The sequence below is a fragment of the Colossoma macropomum genome, unplaced genomic scaffold (genome assembly GCF_904425465.1).
Source record: "Colossoma macropomum unplaced genomic scaffold, Colossoma_macropomum, whole genome shotgun sequence".
NCBI lineage: Eukaryota > Metazoa > Chordata > Actinopteri > Characiformes > Serrasalmidae > Colossoma > Colossoma macropomum.
Window position 1 is genome coordinate 37266374 of NW_023494791.1, and position 18677 is coordinate 37285050.

The 18677-nt window shown below is 41.4% G+C and overlaps 1 protein-coding gene across 1 annotated transcript in view; it reads right to left on the reverse strand.

The window, feature by feature from the left end:
* The window catches only part of zgc:154142 (uncharacterized protein LOC555481 homolog), a 74290-nt gene that overhangs the window by 27513 nt on the left and 28100 nt on the right, over positions 1-18677 (reverse strand). The window contains exons 6-11 of the mRNA XM_036574993.1: positions 17494-17626; positions 17165-17389; positions 13640-13861; positions 8022-8162; positions 2800-3036; positions 396-581 (exon numbers count right to left, since the gene is read on the reverse strand). Coding sequence (XP_036430886.1) covers positions 396-581; positions 2800-3036; positions 8022-8162; positions 13640-13861; positions 17165-17389; positions 17494-17626 — 1144 coding nt within the window. The remainder of the gene's footprint in view (positions 1-395; positions 582-2799; positions 3037-8021; positions 8163-13639; positions 13862-17164; positions 17390-17493; positions 17627-18677) is intronic.

Genomic DNA, 18677 nt, shown 5'->3' on the forward strand with positions numbered 1-18677 from the left:
TTTAATAGCACTATACTTACAGTATATGATACACATTCTAAGGATCCAGATAACCAATCTAAGTGAAATCAGCTACTTTATTTGCCGAATGTAATCAAATCCTCACAGCTAGTGTGAAGCCTTCCCAGAAGAGTAGAGCTCTTCTGCGCATGAACTAATGACACGCTGTTAAACAACTAACATAGAAACAATTAAGCGGCAGTTAATCTAAATACTTATGCTGCCCTAATATTTGGTCATTATGTATGAAAAGGGCTGTTTGCATATAAATACCCTCAAATTAAAACTGACATTCTTTAATTTGTCACAGCTTACCTGCACAACAATAAACCATAAATAACAAACTGACCATGCCTAATAAGCATTAATGTGGATTAAAAGGTTATCAGTTCTACCTATGGGGAGATCATCCCAGGGGTTTGGTGGTACAGGCGGTTCAGTTGGAGCGGGCAGTGTCGGATCTGTGGTCCAAAACGCTCTGAATCCCTTCGCTTCCGTGAAGAAGTCAGCATAGAAATGCATCACCAGCTCATTCCCTGTTGTATGGATCACTGGGGGGATACTGGTACCACAGTAAGGCCCTGTAGTGTGGTCAACACACACATCTGTGAACCTTTACAGTATATTTTTAACATCATTTAACACTCATTTACCTACGGTAGAAGCCAAATTAGACAGTCACAGTGCAATGAATATTAAAATGTACATGTAATATATGTACATATTTCATCTAATACTTGCTTATATAAGGCATTTTTTTACTCCTTACTATGAGTGATATGAGGATTTTTTTCTTTAAACATGCCAAGTATGTGGACAGCCCTCCCAGTTGTTGAGTTCAGGTGTTTCAGCCACATTCATTGCTAACAGGTTTATAAAATCAAGCGCATAGCCATGCAGTCTCTGTACACTGGCAGTAGAATGGGTCGTACTGAAGAGCTCAGTAACTGTAAGTCATAGGATACCACCTTTGCCACAAGTCAATTTGTGAATGTTCTGCCGTGCTAGATCTGCCCCAGCCAACTGTAAGTGCTATTATTGTGAAATGGAATTGTCTAGGAGCAACAACAACTCAGGAGCAAAGCGGTAGCCAAGGCAAATTCATAGAGTGGGGCTGCTGAGTACTGTGTTGTATGTCGGGACCAAGGGCTATTCCCTTCAACCCCAGGCCTCCAACATAATATTATGAATGAAAAAGAAATGGCTAAACACTGACACCAATAACTGTTCTAAGTCTAAGTTCTCAAGAGATGTCAAAAAAGAAAGAGTCTTCAGACGCTAAGTTTGTGGAGAGAGGGAAAAAGCATCAGGTGGCACAGGGTCTCGAGAGACCCAACTGTGCAAACAGTGTTCCAAACAACAGTTTATATACCATTTATCTGGGTAATTTGATATCCCCCCCACCTTACTTCTCAAATTTTGATTTTACCTTATTCTCTAATAGGTGCATCTCTTTGTCCATCAACTTGGTCATCGCATGCTGAGCTCACTCCTAAAAACTGGTTTCAAATGGTTTTTACCAGTCTGCTTCACCTTTCAAGGTCAACTTGTACCTCTCTTCACTGGGTCAGTAAGTATACAAAGGCCTGTCTGTGAACCCAGGGGCTTTCCAGTGTCTAGAATTTCCTATGCAGACAGAAGGCTAAGACTAAGGCCTGCCTTAGAATTAATAGTGAATTAATATTCTCTGTTAGCCAATACTACCTATTTGTTTATTGATTACAATATCTAATCTATTTGGTTACTGATTAAGGGAATATTTATTCAAAATCTCTGTCAAGTACATAAAAATCACTTGTCTTCTGTTGCATCGCTTACTACAGTTTTCCAAACTACCTCTGGATGCAACATCAGCACAAGAGGAAGTCAAGAGCTTCATTAAATGGGTTTTCATGGCTGAGCAGCTGCACACAACCCTAAGATCAGTACGCACAATGGCAAGCTTTGGCTGGAGTGGTGTAAAGCAATGGAAGAACACAGTGGTACTATGTTCTCGTTCTCTGGAGTGATGAATCTTGCTTCACTATCTGGCAATCTGATTGACAAATCTAGGTTTGGTGGATGCCAGGAGAACACTACCTATCACAAGGCACAGGGCCAATAGTAACGTTTGGAGGAGGAAGGATAATGGTCTGGAGCAGGGTTTAGGCCCCTTAGTTCCAGGGAAGGATAATGTTAATGTTGCAGCATACAAAGACTAACTACCTTTGTGGCAACAATTTGGGAAAGACCCTTGTCCTGTTTCAGCATGACCGTGCCCCTGTGCACAAAGTAAGGTGCATAAAGACATGATTTGATGACTTTGATGTGGAGGAACTACAGTGGTCTGCACAGAGCCCAGACCTCAACTTCACAGAACACTTTTGGAAGGTTGATTGCGAGCCAACTAACATCAGTGCCTGACCTCACCAACACATTTGACCGAATGGGCACAAATTCTCACAGACACACTCCAAACATCAGTTGGAAAGCATTCCCAGCAGAGTGGAGGCTGTTACAACTGCAAAGAGGTGGGATTGCCCATAGATTTGGGATGGGATGCCCAACAAGCTCATTTAAGTGTGATGTCCACATACTTTTGGCCATATTATATAAAAAACACTGCAAAAATATTTTAAGTTAAACAACATATACATACATTTTTAAGTTGAATAAAAAATAAAAAGCTTTCATTATTCATTAGCACATTAGCAACATTTTGAGCGAATTATATAAAACGTATACAATATTTAACGCAGTATTCTGATATATTGGAAACTTCAAAAACAGGCATTATGAAGTTGAGAAATCCTTGCTGACCGTATTTCTTGGCCGTGGGCTGTGATCCATCATAAATGACCACGTTGTCAAAGCAGCGGCCTAACAGGATGCCAGCCGCCTCCATGTCAAACTGGGTGAACGTCAGCGTGATGGTTTTGCCCTCGGGCACCTGCACCTTCCACAGGCACTCTCTGTTGGGAGGGTAGTTCATGGGCCAGTTTTCTGACTTGATGACTCCCATCTCCTCGTAAGAGAAGCCTCCACAGCCTTGGATTTCTAGGGGAGTAGAGAGGAGGGATTATGGTGGGGGCTTAATGCTGCCCAGCACAAAGTGTGGAATAAAACACACTAACTGATTAAGACCTCATAGGAACACAGGGCCAAAGAACTGGACATGGCTCAATGGAAACTAGTCCAATCAGAAGTTTTTGAATGGTACAGCTTGCACACATTGGTCACTCATACACATACAGCGATTGCTCTGTGAAACAGTACCAAGGGCTTTATACCAGAAACTGTCACTGCTTGTACAGACATCCTTTCCCCAAATGGACACAGAGTCACATCAGTTATTACATTAGTTATATTATTATATATTATTAGTTATTATAAACTACACTATGAAAGTTTTGGGGATTTAGAGATCTCTCTGGTGGAAATGTGTTCCATGGAACCCGCAGAAGAACATTTTGTAACGTGGGTTGTGCCTTGAACCCCTTCCCTGAGCAGATGTATCGTTTGAGATTTTTCAACATGACATTTATACATAATCTAATAAAAACATTTTAATTACATTTTATACATTTAATCTAATAAAAAAAAAAAGAAAAAGAGGGGCCAGTCATGGGCTGGAGGCTAGGGAACCAGCCTTGTGACCAGAAGGTTGTCGGTTCGATCCCCTAAGCTGTCAGTTCATGACTGAAGTGCTCTTGAGCAAGGCGCCTAACCCCCAAGTGCTCTCTGGGTGCCATGAATAAGGCTGCCCACCGCTCCAGGCAAGTGTGCTCACTGCCCCCTAGTGTGTGTGTGTTCACTAGTGTGTATGTGGTGTTTCACTGCATGGATGGGTAAAATGCGAAGGTGAAATTTCTTCATTATGGGACTAATAAGGGTCACTTAATTAATCTTAATCTTAAAGGCATATGGCGTGATCTGAAAAACTCCTGCCAAATCCTAACCCAACCCGCTGACTTTTAAATTATTATTTCAGGCTTTACAGGGCGAAAGTTTTTTTTTCTTCAAACAAAAAAAGTAATGCTGCTTCTTTTAGTTTTAGCCAAAAAATCTTACATAGTGTAGCTTTGATAAAAAGATAATTTGCAAGTAAGCATGTTAGATTTGTTTACACTCTGCAGTGCACTGGTTTTCTGATTGGGCAGCTTAGCGCTAACAAACTACTAGAATCCTATAGGCAAGTTAGCAGAAGTTAGCATTATCACTGAGGTGGGTTTTTCCTTATGCTATGGCCCAAATTGAGGGCCTAGCTCTAAAAGGTCCAGTTTTAGAGCAATTCAAAAATAAAATAGACAACATACGCCTCCGATATCTTATGCTTTATATGTCAACATTAGAACACAAAAAACAAATAATAGGAACATCATACATACTCAGTATAGAGATTTAGTTTTGTTGCCAATTATAATGGCATTTTTGTCTTTCCTTTGTGTCGCTAGAATTCTTAGTCTTAATCTAAATTATAAATATTTTAGTCAAATACCTGATAATGACAATAATTATGATTAAAAAGGAAGACATGCTAATATCTGTTGGCAGAATCAACAGATGATCATAGCACAGTAAAGAAGTGTTAAAAATGATTCTTACTTCTTGTCATCACTGACTATGACCAAACAAAACAACCATCTATTTTGGCAGTAAAGTTTCATTTTTAAGAGTTAAACTGTCTTTAAATGCTCTACAATAATTAATACCTGACAGTAACTATCCTTCAACCCCCAAAATATCTTGCATAATTTCAAAAAGTGGGGTGGTCCCTATAGACCCCCCCTGCCCAATGCCCCCACCACCCTGCCCAAGCCCCCTGCCCTGATTTTGCACCTGTGATACTACTCAAGTAAACCTCTGTTTCCATTCCACTAAGATCCTAATTAGTTAAACAAGCTGAGTTTGTTTCAAATGGAAGTGCAGCTTTAAGATGTCCTCCTTGTGTGACCCTAATGTTAAAATGAAAACTGCAGAGAGCATTTTTTCGTCTCACACTGGTGCAGACTTATATCTCCCAAGATACGGATCAGCTCCTGCCACGCCGAGAGGAGTTTAAGGCATCTTTGGAGGCTGTAGCAGGCAAACACGTATAATAAATCCAGCTATATTTACATTTACATTGAAATACGGCTCCCTAAACTGCCGTTTTGGCAGCGCAGGTAGAGTCTCATTTGTTAGCCCTGACACAGGAGCGGTGTGGTGCGGGGCCAGCTGAGAGCTGCAGTAAAGACTATAAAGTGAAATCTCCGCACAGCCACGGTCAGTGAGTCTATTTATTGCACAGAAGCAGTCTACCTTCATTGGCCTGTCTAGAAAACGTTTGGCAGTGAACGCAGCATACAGACACGCATATGGACAAATGAAGGAGCTGCCAAATGATATCTGCCGAAAGGTGTAAGCGTGCTGCAACTTTTGCTTTGAATGCAACACGCAAGCACACACATGGTAGAGCTCTGCATTGGCTGGTAAATGTATTACAGTTGGGGCAATTATTTTACTTATTACTCATTTCCTGATTGTTTTTCCTCCTTCCTGGAAAAGTAACCTAATTATTCAATACTTCTATGTTACTCTTTAAAACTCTGGAACTGGAAACTGGAAAAACTGGAAAAAACAAGGGATAACATAATAGTCTTTTCACTAATTTACTCTCCCTGCCTTTAACCAAGACACAGAATGTTATGCTTTATTAAAATGCTGTTTGAAAGCCAAGGAAATTTCCACTAAAACAGTTCAAGAACACACACACACACACACACACACACACACACACACACACACACACACACACCTTCTAAACTGCTTATCCTTCTGGGTCGCGGGGAGTTAAAGAACATCTACCTCAAAATAAAATGTAGTTCATGGAGCTGTATCAGAATAAAAACCTGGCCTGTTTAGGTGACTTTTGGGACCCCTCTTCCTTATAAAATCAACACTTTTCATCAAGGGTGGCTCCACACCTCCAAAAGTAGTGGGCAAAACATATTTTTGCTAATGTCATTTCATGCTAATGTCATCTTTATAAACCTATTCGGAGGTGGGTAGTAACTAGTTACATTTACCCAAGTACTGGTACTTAAGTAAAACATTGATGGTTATTTTTTACTCTCCTGAGTATTTTCAAAACGTATTACTTTTACTACAAAGTATATGAGTAAGTAAAGGATCTTTTATCTCCATTACATTTTATCCATTCATATTTAGTTACTGGTGCCTTTTTTGTGTTTAATTTCAATTATGTTTCGATGGTGGCAATATTTGTACTGCTTTGTGATTGGTTACATCTCTGACTTTGGAGCTTCTGTATTTTAAACCAAAAGAATCCCAAAAAGAGAAGAACAGACCTGCACGGTCTTCAGTTCCTATGCTGACAAACGTTGGATGTAGCAACTAAGAAGTTTGACTGCAGAAACTGAGTACTTATAAAAAAATAGATTTTCAACCTGCTTCTTTTGTACTTCTACTCAAGTTGTTTTGGAGAAGGTACTTTCACTTGTGTAATTATTTTACGCAAGTATAAATACTTTCAATTGAGTATTAATTTAGGCTCCTCTACCAACCTCTGAACCTGATCATGAACAGTGTCAGTGTTAGTTTTGATGCTGCCTTAGTAGGTTCAGCCTCAGATAGCAGTATTTGTTAACTAACATCTCTGAAGAACAGGCTGTTTTTACGCCCAGTTCATTTTCTAAAGACTGTACCAGAGTTTCTTTTTTGTTAAATTTTATCGGTTTGGTTTGGATGGTGGACTGTAAGGGCTAAAGTATGTTTAACACCTTAAATGACCATGGCCCAAAGTTTTGTTTCATGCTTCTATAACCTAAGAATAGCTCAGCTAGTTTGCACTGAAGCCCCTGTAGTCACTGAAGTCCCTGTAGTTCAGAGGCTGGTAACTTGATGATCCAGACCTGAATGTTTTCTTTTTTTGGAGCAATAGGCTCTTACTACCCAACTAAACAGCTTTTTAAATACAGTTTTCTCAGGTGCCCATAACTTTTTTACAGTGCTATATGTACACAGATCAGGCATAACATTATGACCACCTCCTTGTTTCTACATTCATTGTCCATTTTATCAGCTCCACTTACTATATAGGTGCACTTTGTAGTTCTACAATTACAGACTGTAGTCCATCTGTTTCTCTGCATACTTTGTTAGCCCCCTTTTACCCTGCTCTTCAGTGGTCAGGACCCCCATGGACCCTCACAGAGCAGGTACTATTTGGGTGGTGGATCATTCTCAGCACTGCAGTAACACTGATGTGGTGGTGGTGTGTTAGTGTGTGTTGCACTGGTCTGAGTGGAACAGACACAGCAGTGCTGCTGGATTGAGTAAGGTCAAAGATGATAGCTCATCTGCTGCTGCACAGTTTGTGTTGGTCATCCTCTAGTCCTTCATCAGCAGTCACACGACGCTGCTCACAGGATGCTGTTGGCTGAATATTTTTGGGTGGTGGACGATTCTCAGTCCAGCAGTGACACTGAGGTGTTTAAAAACTCCAGCAGCACTGCTGTGTCTGATCCACTCAGACCAGCGCAACACACACTAACACACCACCATCACATCAGTGCTGAGAATGTACCTCTATGTAATATTATATCTCATGTGTATTCTATATACTTAAGTACATATATATAATGACAACATGTCTCATGTCTATTAGATAATATGAGTACCCATATGTAAAAATAATACGTCCCATATTTATTATATTGTATTGTGTGATATATATGTATCTATATGTAATAACAATACAATCCATAATCTCTGCTTCCCTAATACACATCGACTCAGGTGCACAGCCACCAAGGACACAAATATTTCTTTATAATGCATACTCACACACACACACACGCACACACACACACACACACACACACACACACACACACACATCCACACAGGTGATGGTGTAACCATAGATTACTGACGGCTATTAGAACAGACAGCTGTCTCAGCAGGACTCACCCTTAGGTGAGTGAATGATGGAGTGTGTGTGTGTGTGTGTGTGTGTGTGAGTGAAGCAGGTGCTGTACCGGCAATGTCCTCTGGATACACAGCCTCCCACCTGGCGGAGAAGCCACGGTCAGCCAGCCGGCCGTCAGACTGGAAAGTCAGGGACATCCTGTTACTGACACTGACAAGCACTGGAGGGAGAATAAACCCGCAGTGTGTTCCTGAGAGACACACACACACACAGAGGGGTGGCATCAATCTTCAAGTAAGAAAAACAAGAACAGTGACTTTTACCTTGCTTGCTTTGTCATTAAGCTTGCACAGAGTTGACAAATAACTATATCACTGTGACTGATGTAAATGACCTATTAAAACAATACACATCTAACATGAAAAATTCAGCAGTTATTTTAACTTTATATTAAGGCATTCTTAAACTATCACGACTTATGTGGCATTTGGCACCTATTATGTGGGAGAATTGATATTCTGCAGCATATTCTATTCATACTCTACATAATCAGCACCATCTCCAACAAGAGGTTTTTGACATAATTATAGTGGGACTGTGTACCACTGGCCTACATTCTGTACTGCACCGGTGTGTCCCTCTACACCTTAATAGAGCACAGGCTTTCAGCAGCATGCAGCCAACTCGCAATACACCACACACAAGTGTTTCTATACAAAGGCAGGATGTAGGGTCATACATGTGTCCCATATGTATTATGTAGGTAAGTACCTATGTAATATGAACATCTCTCATGTGTATTACATATATGTAAGTACCAATATGTATTAATAACATGTCCCATATGTATTACACATATGCACTGAGAATATGTCCCATATGTGTTATACATATGTACATATGTGTACTTATGATATGTCTCATATGTACTATACATATATGTATTGATGATATGTCTCATATGTATTATACATATGTAAGTACATATATGTATTGATAGTATGTCCCATATGTGTTATAAATATACAGTATATGTACAGACATATGTACAACTCAACAGGATATTAACTACTTTTTCCAAAAAAAAAAATCTTGTTACTTTTTTACTGTACATTTACATTTCTTTGCATTTATTCTAATGATATATAGTGTTTATGAGTAAAAACAAACACTGCTAAGACAAATGGTTTTGAATAATGTGCTTAGCTTTGCACAGTAAGTACTGTACATAAGTACCTATATGTATTATTGATAGGTACCATATGCACCATATACACAGATCAGGCATAACATTATGATTATCCTTGTGTCTACGCTCAGTGTCCATTTTATCAGCTCCACTTACTATATAGGAGCACTTTGTAGTTCTACAATTACAGACTGTAGTCCATCTGTTTCTCTGCATACTTTGTTAGCCCCCTTTTACCCTGTTCTTCAGTGGTCAGGACCCCCATGGACCCTCACAGAGCAAGTACTATTTGGGTGGTGGATCATTCTCAGCACTGCAGTAACACTGATATGGTGGTGGTGTGTTAGTGTGTGTTGCACTGGTCTGAGTGGATCAGACACAGCAGTGCAGAGAAACAGCTGGACTACAGTCTGTAATTGTAGAACTACAAAGTGCAACTATATAGTAAGTGGAGCTGATAAAATGGACAATGAGGGTAGAAACAAGGAGGTGGTCATAATGTTATGCCTGATCGGTGTATGTTCTTGTTGTTGAATAAAACTTTGTATCTCCATTTTTTGCGAAGCTGTCCTTTACATTGCGTGAAAAAAACATAATGAATGGACCAAAAGACAAAGAAAAATATTTGGAATACTATATTTTTCCATGAACGTCCACTGTAACTTCCTCATATTATATTCCTTACATTTCCTTCTACTGTAAATGTTCTATGGAGATACAATATTTTGTTAACCTCAATCTTAACCCCATACCTAATCCCAACCCCAGGAACAAGAAAGGCATGTTTTTGTCCTTTTGGTTTAAAAATAAAAGACTTCACTTCTTTTTTTTACAGTCAGGACACTTTTTGTCCTGAAACTGTAAAACCCACACACACACACATTGCTGAGCACTCAAATTAGCACCACAAGAGATGAACTGAGGGCTGAAAGTCAGTGTGTAAGGAAGGAAGAAAGAAGATATGAGCGGTAAGGGCATCTTCATCTATTCTCACTCACACTAGTGAAGGGCAGAGAAGGATAAAGTGCTGCAGCCAATGAGGCGTACAGTGTGACGGCTGAGGACAAATAAGCTTGTTCAGTGTGTGATTTGCTCTGTTGTGAACAGACGTTTTTAACCTGCTCTGCTGCTGTAATGTGTGCTGAGGTGTCAGAGCTGCTCCACTTTGTGAGTATCTGGGACACTTGAAGTGCAAATCCTTCCTTGAAACTGAACAGCTATCACACTCGCTCTCATACTCCCTCCCACCTTTACTCTCACCCTCTCTCTCACACCCTCTCCCTCGCTTTATTCTTTCTATCTCTCTTTCCCGTCTCTCTCACCCTTTCTTCTTTCTTTCTCTCCTATTTCTCTCCTCTTTTTGTCCCCTTCTCTCTCTCTTTCTCCTTTTTCTTGCTCTCTCTGTCACTCTCTCTCTCTCTCTCTCTCTCTCTCTATTATCTGTCTTTCCCTCTGTCTCTTTCCAATGTTTTTTGTTCTTTTTTGTTCTTTCTTTCTCTCTCCTCTCTCTTGCCTTTAGTCTCTCTATCCATGTCTTTACCTCTCTTTCCCTCTGTCTCTCCTTAGCACCTTAGTTTTCTCTCCTTCTCTTTCTCTCTTGCTCACTTTCTCTCTCTTCTTCCTTCCCTCACTCTCTTTCTCCCCAGTCTCTCTTTCTTTTTCTCTTTATTCTCTCTATCTCTGTCTTTCACTGCTGCCTCTTCCTTCTTTCTGTCAAGTCTCTCTCTCTCTCTTGCTGCTCTCTCCACCTCTCTCGCTCCTCCCTTTGTCTCTTTATTCTCTCTATCTGTCTTTCACTTTGTCTCTTTCCCTCCTTCTTTCTTTCTCTCCCCTCTCTCTCTTCCCTTTCTCTCTCTCTTTTCCTTTGTTCTCTCTATCGCTGTATTTTCCTCTGTCTCTCTCCCGCCTTGGTCTTCTCTCCTCTTCCTTTCTCTCCCTCTACCCCCCCCTCTTATTTCTCTCCTTCTCTCTCTGCTTCTCCCCCTCGCTCTCCTTTCTCTGTGTCCTTCTCTCTCCTTCCCTTTCACTTCTTCTCTCATTATCTCTTGCTTTGTCTCTCCTTCACTCTCTCTGCTTCTCCTGCCTCTCTCTTCTCCCTTCCTCTCTCTTTCTCCCCCTCTCTCACATTCTCTCTCACCTCCTTCTCCCCTTGCTCTCCTTCCCTCTATCTGTCCTTCAACTCTCTCTCTCTCTCTTCCCCACTCTCTCCTTCCCTTTCCCTTCCTCTCTGTCTATCTCTCACATTCTTTCTCTCCTTCAGTCTCTCTGCATCTCTCCATCTCTCCTCCTTTCCTTTCTCTCTCTCATTTTCTCTCTCACCTCCTTGTCTCTCTGCTTCCCCCTTGCTCTTCCTTTCTCTATCTGTTCTTCACCTCTCTCTCCTTCACTTTATCTGTCCTCCCCTCTCTCTTTCTCCGCTTCTCTCCCTTTCTACTGCCCTCTTCCCCATTCTCTCCCTTCCTCTCTTTCTTTCTCTACCTCTCCTGCTCTTTCTTACCCCCCCTCCTCTATGTAAAGCTCCTCCGTCCTGCTGTGTGTTTTAGCGTTCAGTATCTGAGGTGCAGTCTGTGAGAACCGTGTGCTGATAAAACTATCGGTCGCAGTAATAAAGAGCAGTAATTTACACCTCACTAGCTCACTATAGCTCACCGCCTCTGTCACCGCCTCGAGGGAGATCACGATCAGCTACCTCTGCAGCTCCTGTCCAAACTGGCAAAAGGTGAACGTGGTGTATGCTGTACTGTGCTGTCTGCAGCGTTATTGCACCACAGCCTCAGGAGTGTCCAAATACAGAGTTTATAAGTGCCAAAGGTCTTCACTGATAGGCCACACTCCAACACTTATTAATCAGGTTGCACAATTTTCTGGCTTAAGAATACATATTAAACATGCATTCATGTATTATATACACTATATGGCCAAAAGTATGTGGACACCTGACCATCACCTATATATGACCTTGTTTGACATCCCATTCCAAAATCTCAGGCATTAACATGGAGTTGCCCCTCTTTGCGGTTATAACAGCCTCCACTCCTGTGGGAAGGCTTTCTGCAAGAATTTGGAGTTCGTCTGAGGGGCCGGTGCCCATTAAGTCAAAGGAGCATTTGTGAGGTCAGCCATCGAAGCTGAATGAGAAGGCCTGGCTCACAAAGTTCTAATTCATCCCAAAGGTACTCAGTGGGGTTGAGGTCAGGGCTCTGTGGAGCTTTTTCACACTAGTCTCATCAAACCATCGCTTTACGGAGCACGCTTTGAGCACAGGGGCACAGTCATGCTGGAACAGGACAGGGCCCTCCCCAAACAGCTGCCACAAAGTTAAATGCATATTACAGTATAAAATGTCTTTGTGTGCTGTAGCATTAACATTACTCATCATTGGAACTAAGGAACCCAAACACTGGAAAAACAGCCATAGTCCATTATCCCTCCTCCACCAAGCCTCACTATACATTCAGTACGAGTGTGCTGATGATGTCCACCAAAACCAGTCAAACCCAGACTGTAAGGCGTGAATTACCACTCCAGAGAACATGTTTCCAAGGGTGGTCTTCTTTTCACCACTACAGCCGACACCTGGCGTTGCACATATTTATCTTAGGTTGGCGTGCAGCTGCTTGACAATGGAAACCCATTTCATGAAGCTCCTGCACAGGTCTTGTGCTGATGTTGCTTCCAGAGACTGTTTGAAACTCTGTAGTAAGTGATGTAACAGAGGACAAGCAATTTTTACATGCTACATGCTTCAGCACTTGGCGGCCCCACTCAGTATTTACTGCTTTGTGGTGTGTCCTGCCTTCCGTCCATTGAACACTGGGACAGGCTCTAGCACTCCCTGTGGCCCAGGAGGATAAGCGGCTTAGAAGATGAATGAATGAATCGATCAATATGACATGTGATTTAATTTTTTGCATTAGTTGCTGCTTAAGTCACTCAAAGTATCATAACTGGACTTATCATGGACTCAAAATTGGGTCATGTTCTATGACTGGTCTCTAATGATTATCAATCAAATACTATCATATAGACCCAGAGCAACAAACACTGAAGTGTTCTTTGACTACATCCACTTAATTGAAAGAATATGAAAAATGAATGTGCAATATTTTTCAGACATTTGAAATCACTGTACAAAAAAATCCTGTACAAGACTTCACAGCTTTTATATAACTAGGAGGCTAGATGTGTCCAGAACAATGAATGGACCCATGGAGGACTCTTAAGATGACTGAGAAAGCTGTATAACATGGTAAGAATTAAATTAATTTATCATGTTTCAAAAAAGGAGATCAAATATTAATGAAGATAACCTGACAAGAAATAACGTAAATGCATAATTATTTAACAGAATTCTTAAAATATTGAATAAAACAACTAAAAATATCTTTTGGTGAATGGTTTTCAATTTGTAAAGGCATGTAAAGTTACATTACATATAATGTGGTAAGTCCAAACTTTATGCTAGTGAACATCACTAAGTTAAAATGCATCCTAAGCCTAACCTTAATCCTAGTACAGTACACACAGACTGGTCTTACCCAGTGATTGCTGGCTGTCGGACACAGTGAGCTGGTCCTGGCCACACTGTCCCGCTTCTCCCACGATGGCCAGGTCAGTAATGTGCAGTTTGACCAGTAGACCCTCATCCACGCTGATGTTCCATGAACACTGCAGGTTTGCAGGATACACATCAGGGAAGCCCACTGAGTGGATCACACCTTTACGACCAGAAAGAGTCCCAAGAGACCCACAGCCAGAGTCTGCAGAGAGAACGAAGGAATATCAGTCTGGAGAATGAACGATGCTTTCACTGAACTGATTCTGTCCATTATATATCCAGAAGTTTGTAGGTGGCTTTTCTAATAAGTGAATTCAGCTACAGATGAACTCATGGCTGATACAAGTACTTGACTGTACTACACAGCTTGTGCAATTTCCATTAAAAAGTCAGTAGAATGAGACATTATAGCAACCATACATGAGGTCACCACAACCAATGTCAAGCATAGGCTAGAGGGATACAAAGCCCCCAGCACTGGACTGTGGAGCACTGTGTGATAGAGCACCATTTAATATGATGGTGCACCATCCAATACATTTGGGATGAGTTACTAACCATCCAACATCAGTACCTGACCTCACTCTTGTGGCTGAATGCAATCAAATCCTCACAGCAATGTTCCAACATCTAGTGTAAAGCCTTCCCAGAAAAGTAGAGGCTGTTACTGCAGCAAAGGAGGACAAAGTCCCCACAAATTCCCCTGATTTTAGAGGAAACATTGGATGAGCAGGTGTCGACAGACTTTTGGACAGACAGCATTAGCTGTTTATCAGTCCATATGGGACAGAATGATATTTCCATATATGCACCACTTCTCTATCTACGTCTCTGCCCTATATTTTCTACTACTTAGTCTAAGTTTTATTGTGAAAGTAAAATCAAACAGTAATTAATTTCTTGTGCTGGCCTGTAGCAGTCCTCAGGGGAGCAGTTTCACAAAAGTCAATTTGGTCTCTATTGCTGGAGTGCTGAGAAGAAGTAATCAGAAAGAAAGTCAATATAGTTTTTGAACAGAGCTCTGTAAAGGTCCACTATGTTGAACAAGTTCATATGGGTCAATGGGTTTAAGGCTTGATTAGCTGAGAGAAGGAGGAGATGGAACATCTGTATACTCACTGACCACTTTGCGATCCAACTACCTGACTTGGGTGGTGGATCATTCTCAGCACAGCAGTGACAATGACATGGTAGTGATGCGGTAGTGCAGTCACTGCTAGGTTGCGAGTGGTCCGGCACCCAAAAATGTCCAGTCAAAAGTGGCTCTGTGGTAATTGGTGAAGATCTAGAGCAGGGGTGTCAAACTCTATCACTAAAAGGTCCACATTAAACTAAACACCAGGCATCTTTTCTTTTAGTGTAACCGCTGGCCCATAGATTGTTGTTAGGGGAAGGGGGTCAGAACACACACTATACTGCTGTGCATGCTGAGGACTGTAGTGCATCTCAGGGTGAAACAGGCAAATACAAATAGAAAATTAAAATAATTTCACGGTCCAAATAGGACTGTGTCACAGGCCTGACTCAGCCCACGGGCCTTGTGTTTGACACATGGGATCCAGAGGATGGCTAATACAAAATGTGCATGAACACATGGGCTGAAGTCTCTAGTTCTACACCAGCAAGGTGGAGCTACAAGGTAGAGTGACCACCATAAAAATAAAGATGAGGCTCTACATTTTTACATCTTTACATTAACTTGCATTAAAAGTTGAGGATTTTTTTTCCTTTTTTTGTAAAGTTGTTCCAACAGCAGCAATATGTTTATAAACTTACTCAAAGTGCATCAATATTGGAGGTTTGCACAGACATGTCTTTAAGCTCGGACTTGACTCATACCCACAACCTAGTTCATCTGGTACTGCTTAATATAAAACCCGAACTTGACCTGAACCCGCTCACATGCACTAACAGATATGGATTATACAGACAGTGCTTTGCAGTGTTGCTAACCATTTAAGTTGAATGACAGAAAATGAACTAAAAAAACTTCACGTTTACCTAAAAGCTGAGCTTTTGCTATAGCCAACACTGACTTAGCTGGCCCAAGGATGGACTATTAAACTATACATGACCAGTCTGTGTTTTATCTGATGTAAGAAGCAGGTCAGAATCCTTTTATTTTGTCCACGGTGAACAGTTAAGACTGTCTTTGTTGTACACATACTGTTTTATATTAGACACTAAACTATGAAAGGCAGATGGAAAACCTGAGGCCAGTTGCACTAGCTGTACGTAAACTCACACATAGGCTAATTGTAACATAAGTGTTTACTAAGTTCAGGTTTACGCTTTACCATGCAAGCTAGTTTTTTTTTTTTTTTTAATTTTTACCCAATTTTGTCTCCAATTTAGTCGTCTCCAATTCCACCCGCTAGTTAGGACTCCCCTAATCACACAATGCTATCAACTCTAGGAGGGTGAAGGCTAAAACAGGCTTCCTCCAAGACCTGTGAAGCATCTTGTTGAACTGCTGCTCACGCAACGTCATTGGACAGCCAAGCGTGCTCGGAGGAAAGCGCCAACCGCCTGATCTGTTACATCAGCCAACAGACGTCTGCGCTGACTAGCATCATGTTGAGTGATGAGGGGAGAAGGGGGGCCATCCTACCCACCCAGAGAGAGCGAGGCCAATTGTGCTCTCTTGGACTCCCGGCCTGTAGCATCACCAGTGATCGAACTTGCAATCTCCTGATGATAGGGCCAACGCTTAGACGGCTGCGCCACTCGGAAGCACAAACTAGTTTTAACATGGAGCTTAGTGAAAATGTTAGTGGTGAAAAATGTAGATCAGGGCTGCCCAAGCCTGGTCATGGAGCTCTACCACCCTGGAGAGCTCAGATCCAAAACAGCTGGCACCTATGTTGAGATGACTCTGAAGGTCTTCTTTACCAGGTTCAGGTTTGGTAGATTGTGATGTAGCTATAAGCCCTGCAGGGTGGTGGATCTCCAGGACCAGGATTAAGCACCACTGGAGTAAGTGGGTCACAGAAAGCACAAAAAGACCACCAAAAAATAAGCTAATAGGACTAAATGCTATGTTGTGATTTTACCTAACAGTTCTTAACATTGCACTGGTTTTAACTCTGAACAGATCTACAGGTCCAGATCAGTGAGATGCAACAGCTGGCTAAAAATAGTGTTTAAAACCTGCATATTTGGTTGTTGCATGGAAATATTAAAGAATAAACAGACAATGCCAACAAGTACTCTCTTTCCATGGTAGTATGTTTGTAGATTGGTTCCGAAGATGGTATTGTATCAAAGCAATGGGTGCATTAATTATTACTAGTTAAGGTATGACTGAAGGATTTTACAAATTTAGTAAAAAGGCTATTTTGAACTAACTAGCGTTGACCATTCATTTTACACACAAAAAAGTATAAATTTGCACAAAAAGGAGTGGACAACCTTGGACCAAGAACCACAGCTGTAGAGCTGTGCAGGCCTGTGTGGTATGTACTTAGGATTTAATACAGTTTAGAATGGTGAATTCGGCATTTACTTATGGGTGCAGATGTGGTGGATGGCGTAGTTTTAGGGGTTTGAGCGGCGGAGGTGGTGGTGGTGGATGCAGGTCTGGTGGTTGATGTTACTGGTGGATCAGTGGCCACAGTGTAGACAGCGCTGAAGCCTTTAGCAGTCTGGCCAGAGTCGCTTTTAAAACGCACCACCATCTCATTGCTACTGGAGACCACTGGTTCTGGCATCTGGTTTCCACAGAAGTGACCTGAGATGAAGGACAATCTGTTGTTGTTTATTGCTGTGAGGGTGTAAGACAATCAATAGGCCGAATGGTGTGACTGGAATTAACAAACCGTGTGCTAGACTCACCCAGTTTAGGGGCACTAACACCATCTGAATGACCATCAAAGACGTCCACAAAGTCTCCACAGGAATCAGGCACCAGGTCAAAAGCTGTAAACGTGAGTTGGACCTTCTCCCCAGCACTCACTACAATCCTCCACTGGAGACCAATACAGAAGAATCAGTCACCTGAATCATTAGCTTGTCCGTTTCAGAATTCAGCACATTGAATAGATGAAATCCCAGCACTGCAGTTTGACTCAGTACTGGTATACATTGAAGAAGATAATTTAAAGCAATACAACAAATGGACAAATTTTCCTCCTTAATGCAGTCAGTCAACCGAGGCTTGTTTGCTGTCTGCAATGTCCTGCCTTAGTTTTTGCATGGGAGCTATGAGGCTAATGTAGCTGACGTAATGTAAGCTTATAACCAACCATTTAGCATCATGCTAAAAAAATCATCCCCTGCTCACCTCATTGAGTTTTTAATAAATCTTAAATAAATTTGCTTTCCTGGTTTCTGACAATGCTAAAAACAGTAGTAGCCGCCATCTTTAGGCATAACTTTGGTCTCTACCTTCTATTTTTTTAGATAACAGTATGGCATAGAGCACAGATGTACATATGTAGATGCTGCGTTGGCCTGTTGTTCTCTGTCTGAGGCGATATGTCTGCGCGTGTACGTCATATTGGAGCAGTCAAGATCTGCTCATGAATAAGTTCACTTGTATTGAGAGATGATGAGTCTCAGGATTAAACCGGCCACAACCTCCTTATTACTCAACTGATTTTCACCAAATATGTTTTGTTGTATAATAATATGTAACTGATTCTGCTAATTAGCCGTCCGGACCAGCAGCATAGTATTCAGTTTGCACCTGCCGTTAAAAAGTTTAGCGCGAGAAACACAATCACACACACATCAGCAGATCCATCAATGTGTGAATCTCTTCTAATCATAATACACATAAAAATAAAATAAACCCCCAAAACACAGAAGGACAAAGCTAAAGTCAACTTCCTATTCGCCAGCTTCTTGTTCGAGTTTCCCCATTCCACCTTAAATGGTGCAGCAGTCACTTTCTGGTGCCTGAAGCTGCACCATTTAAGGTGGAACGAGAAAATTCGAACAAGAAGCTGGTGAATTGGAAGCCGACTTCAAGAAGGTGCTAACGTTAATCTATTATGAATATCAGATTAAGGAATGCT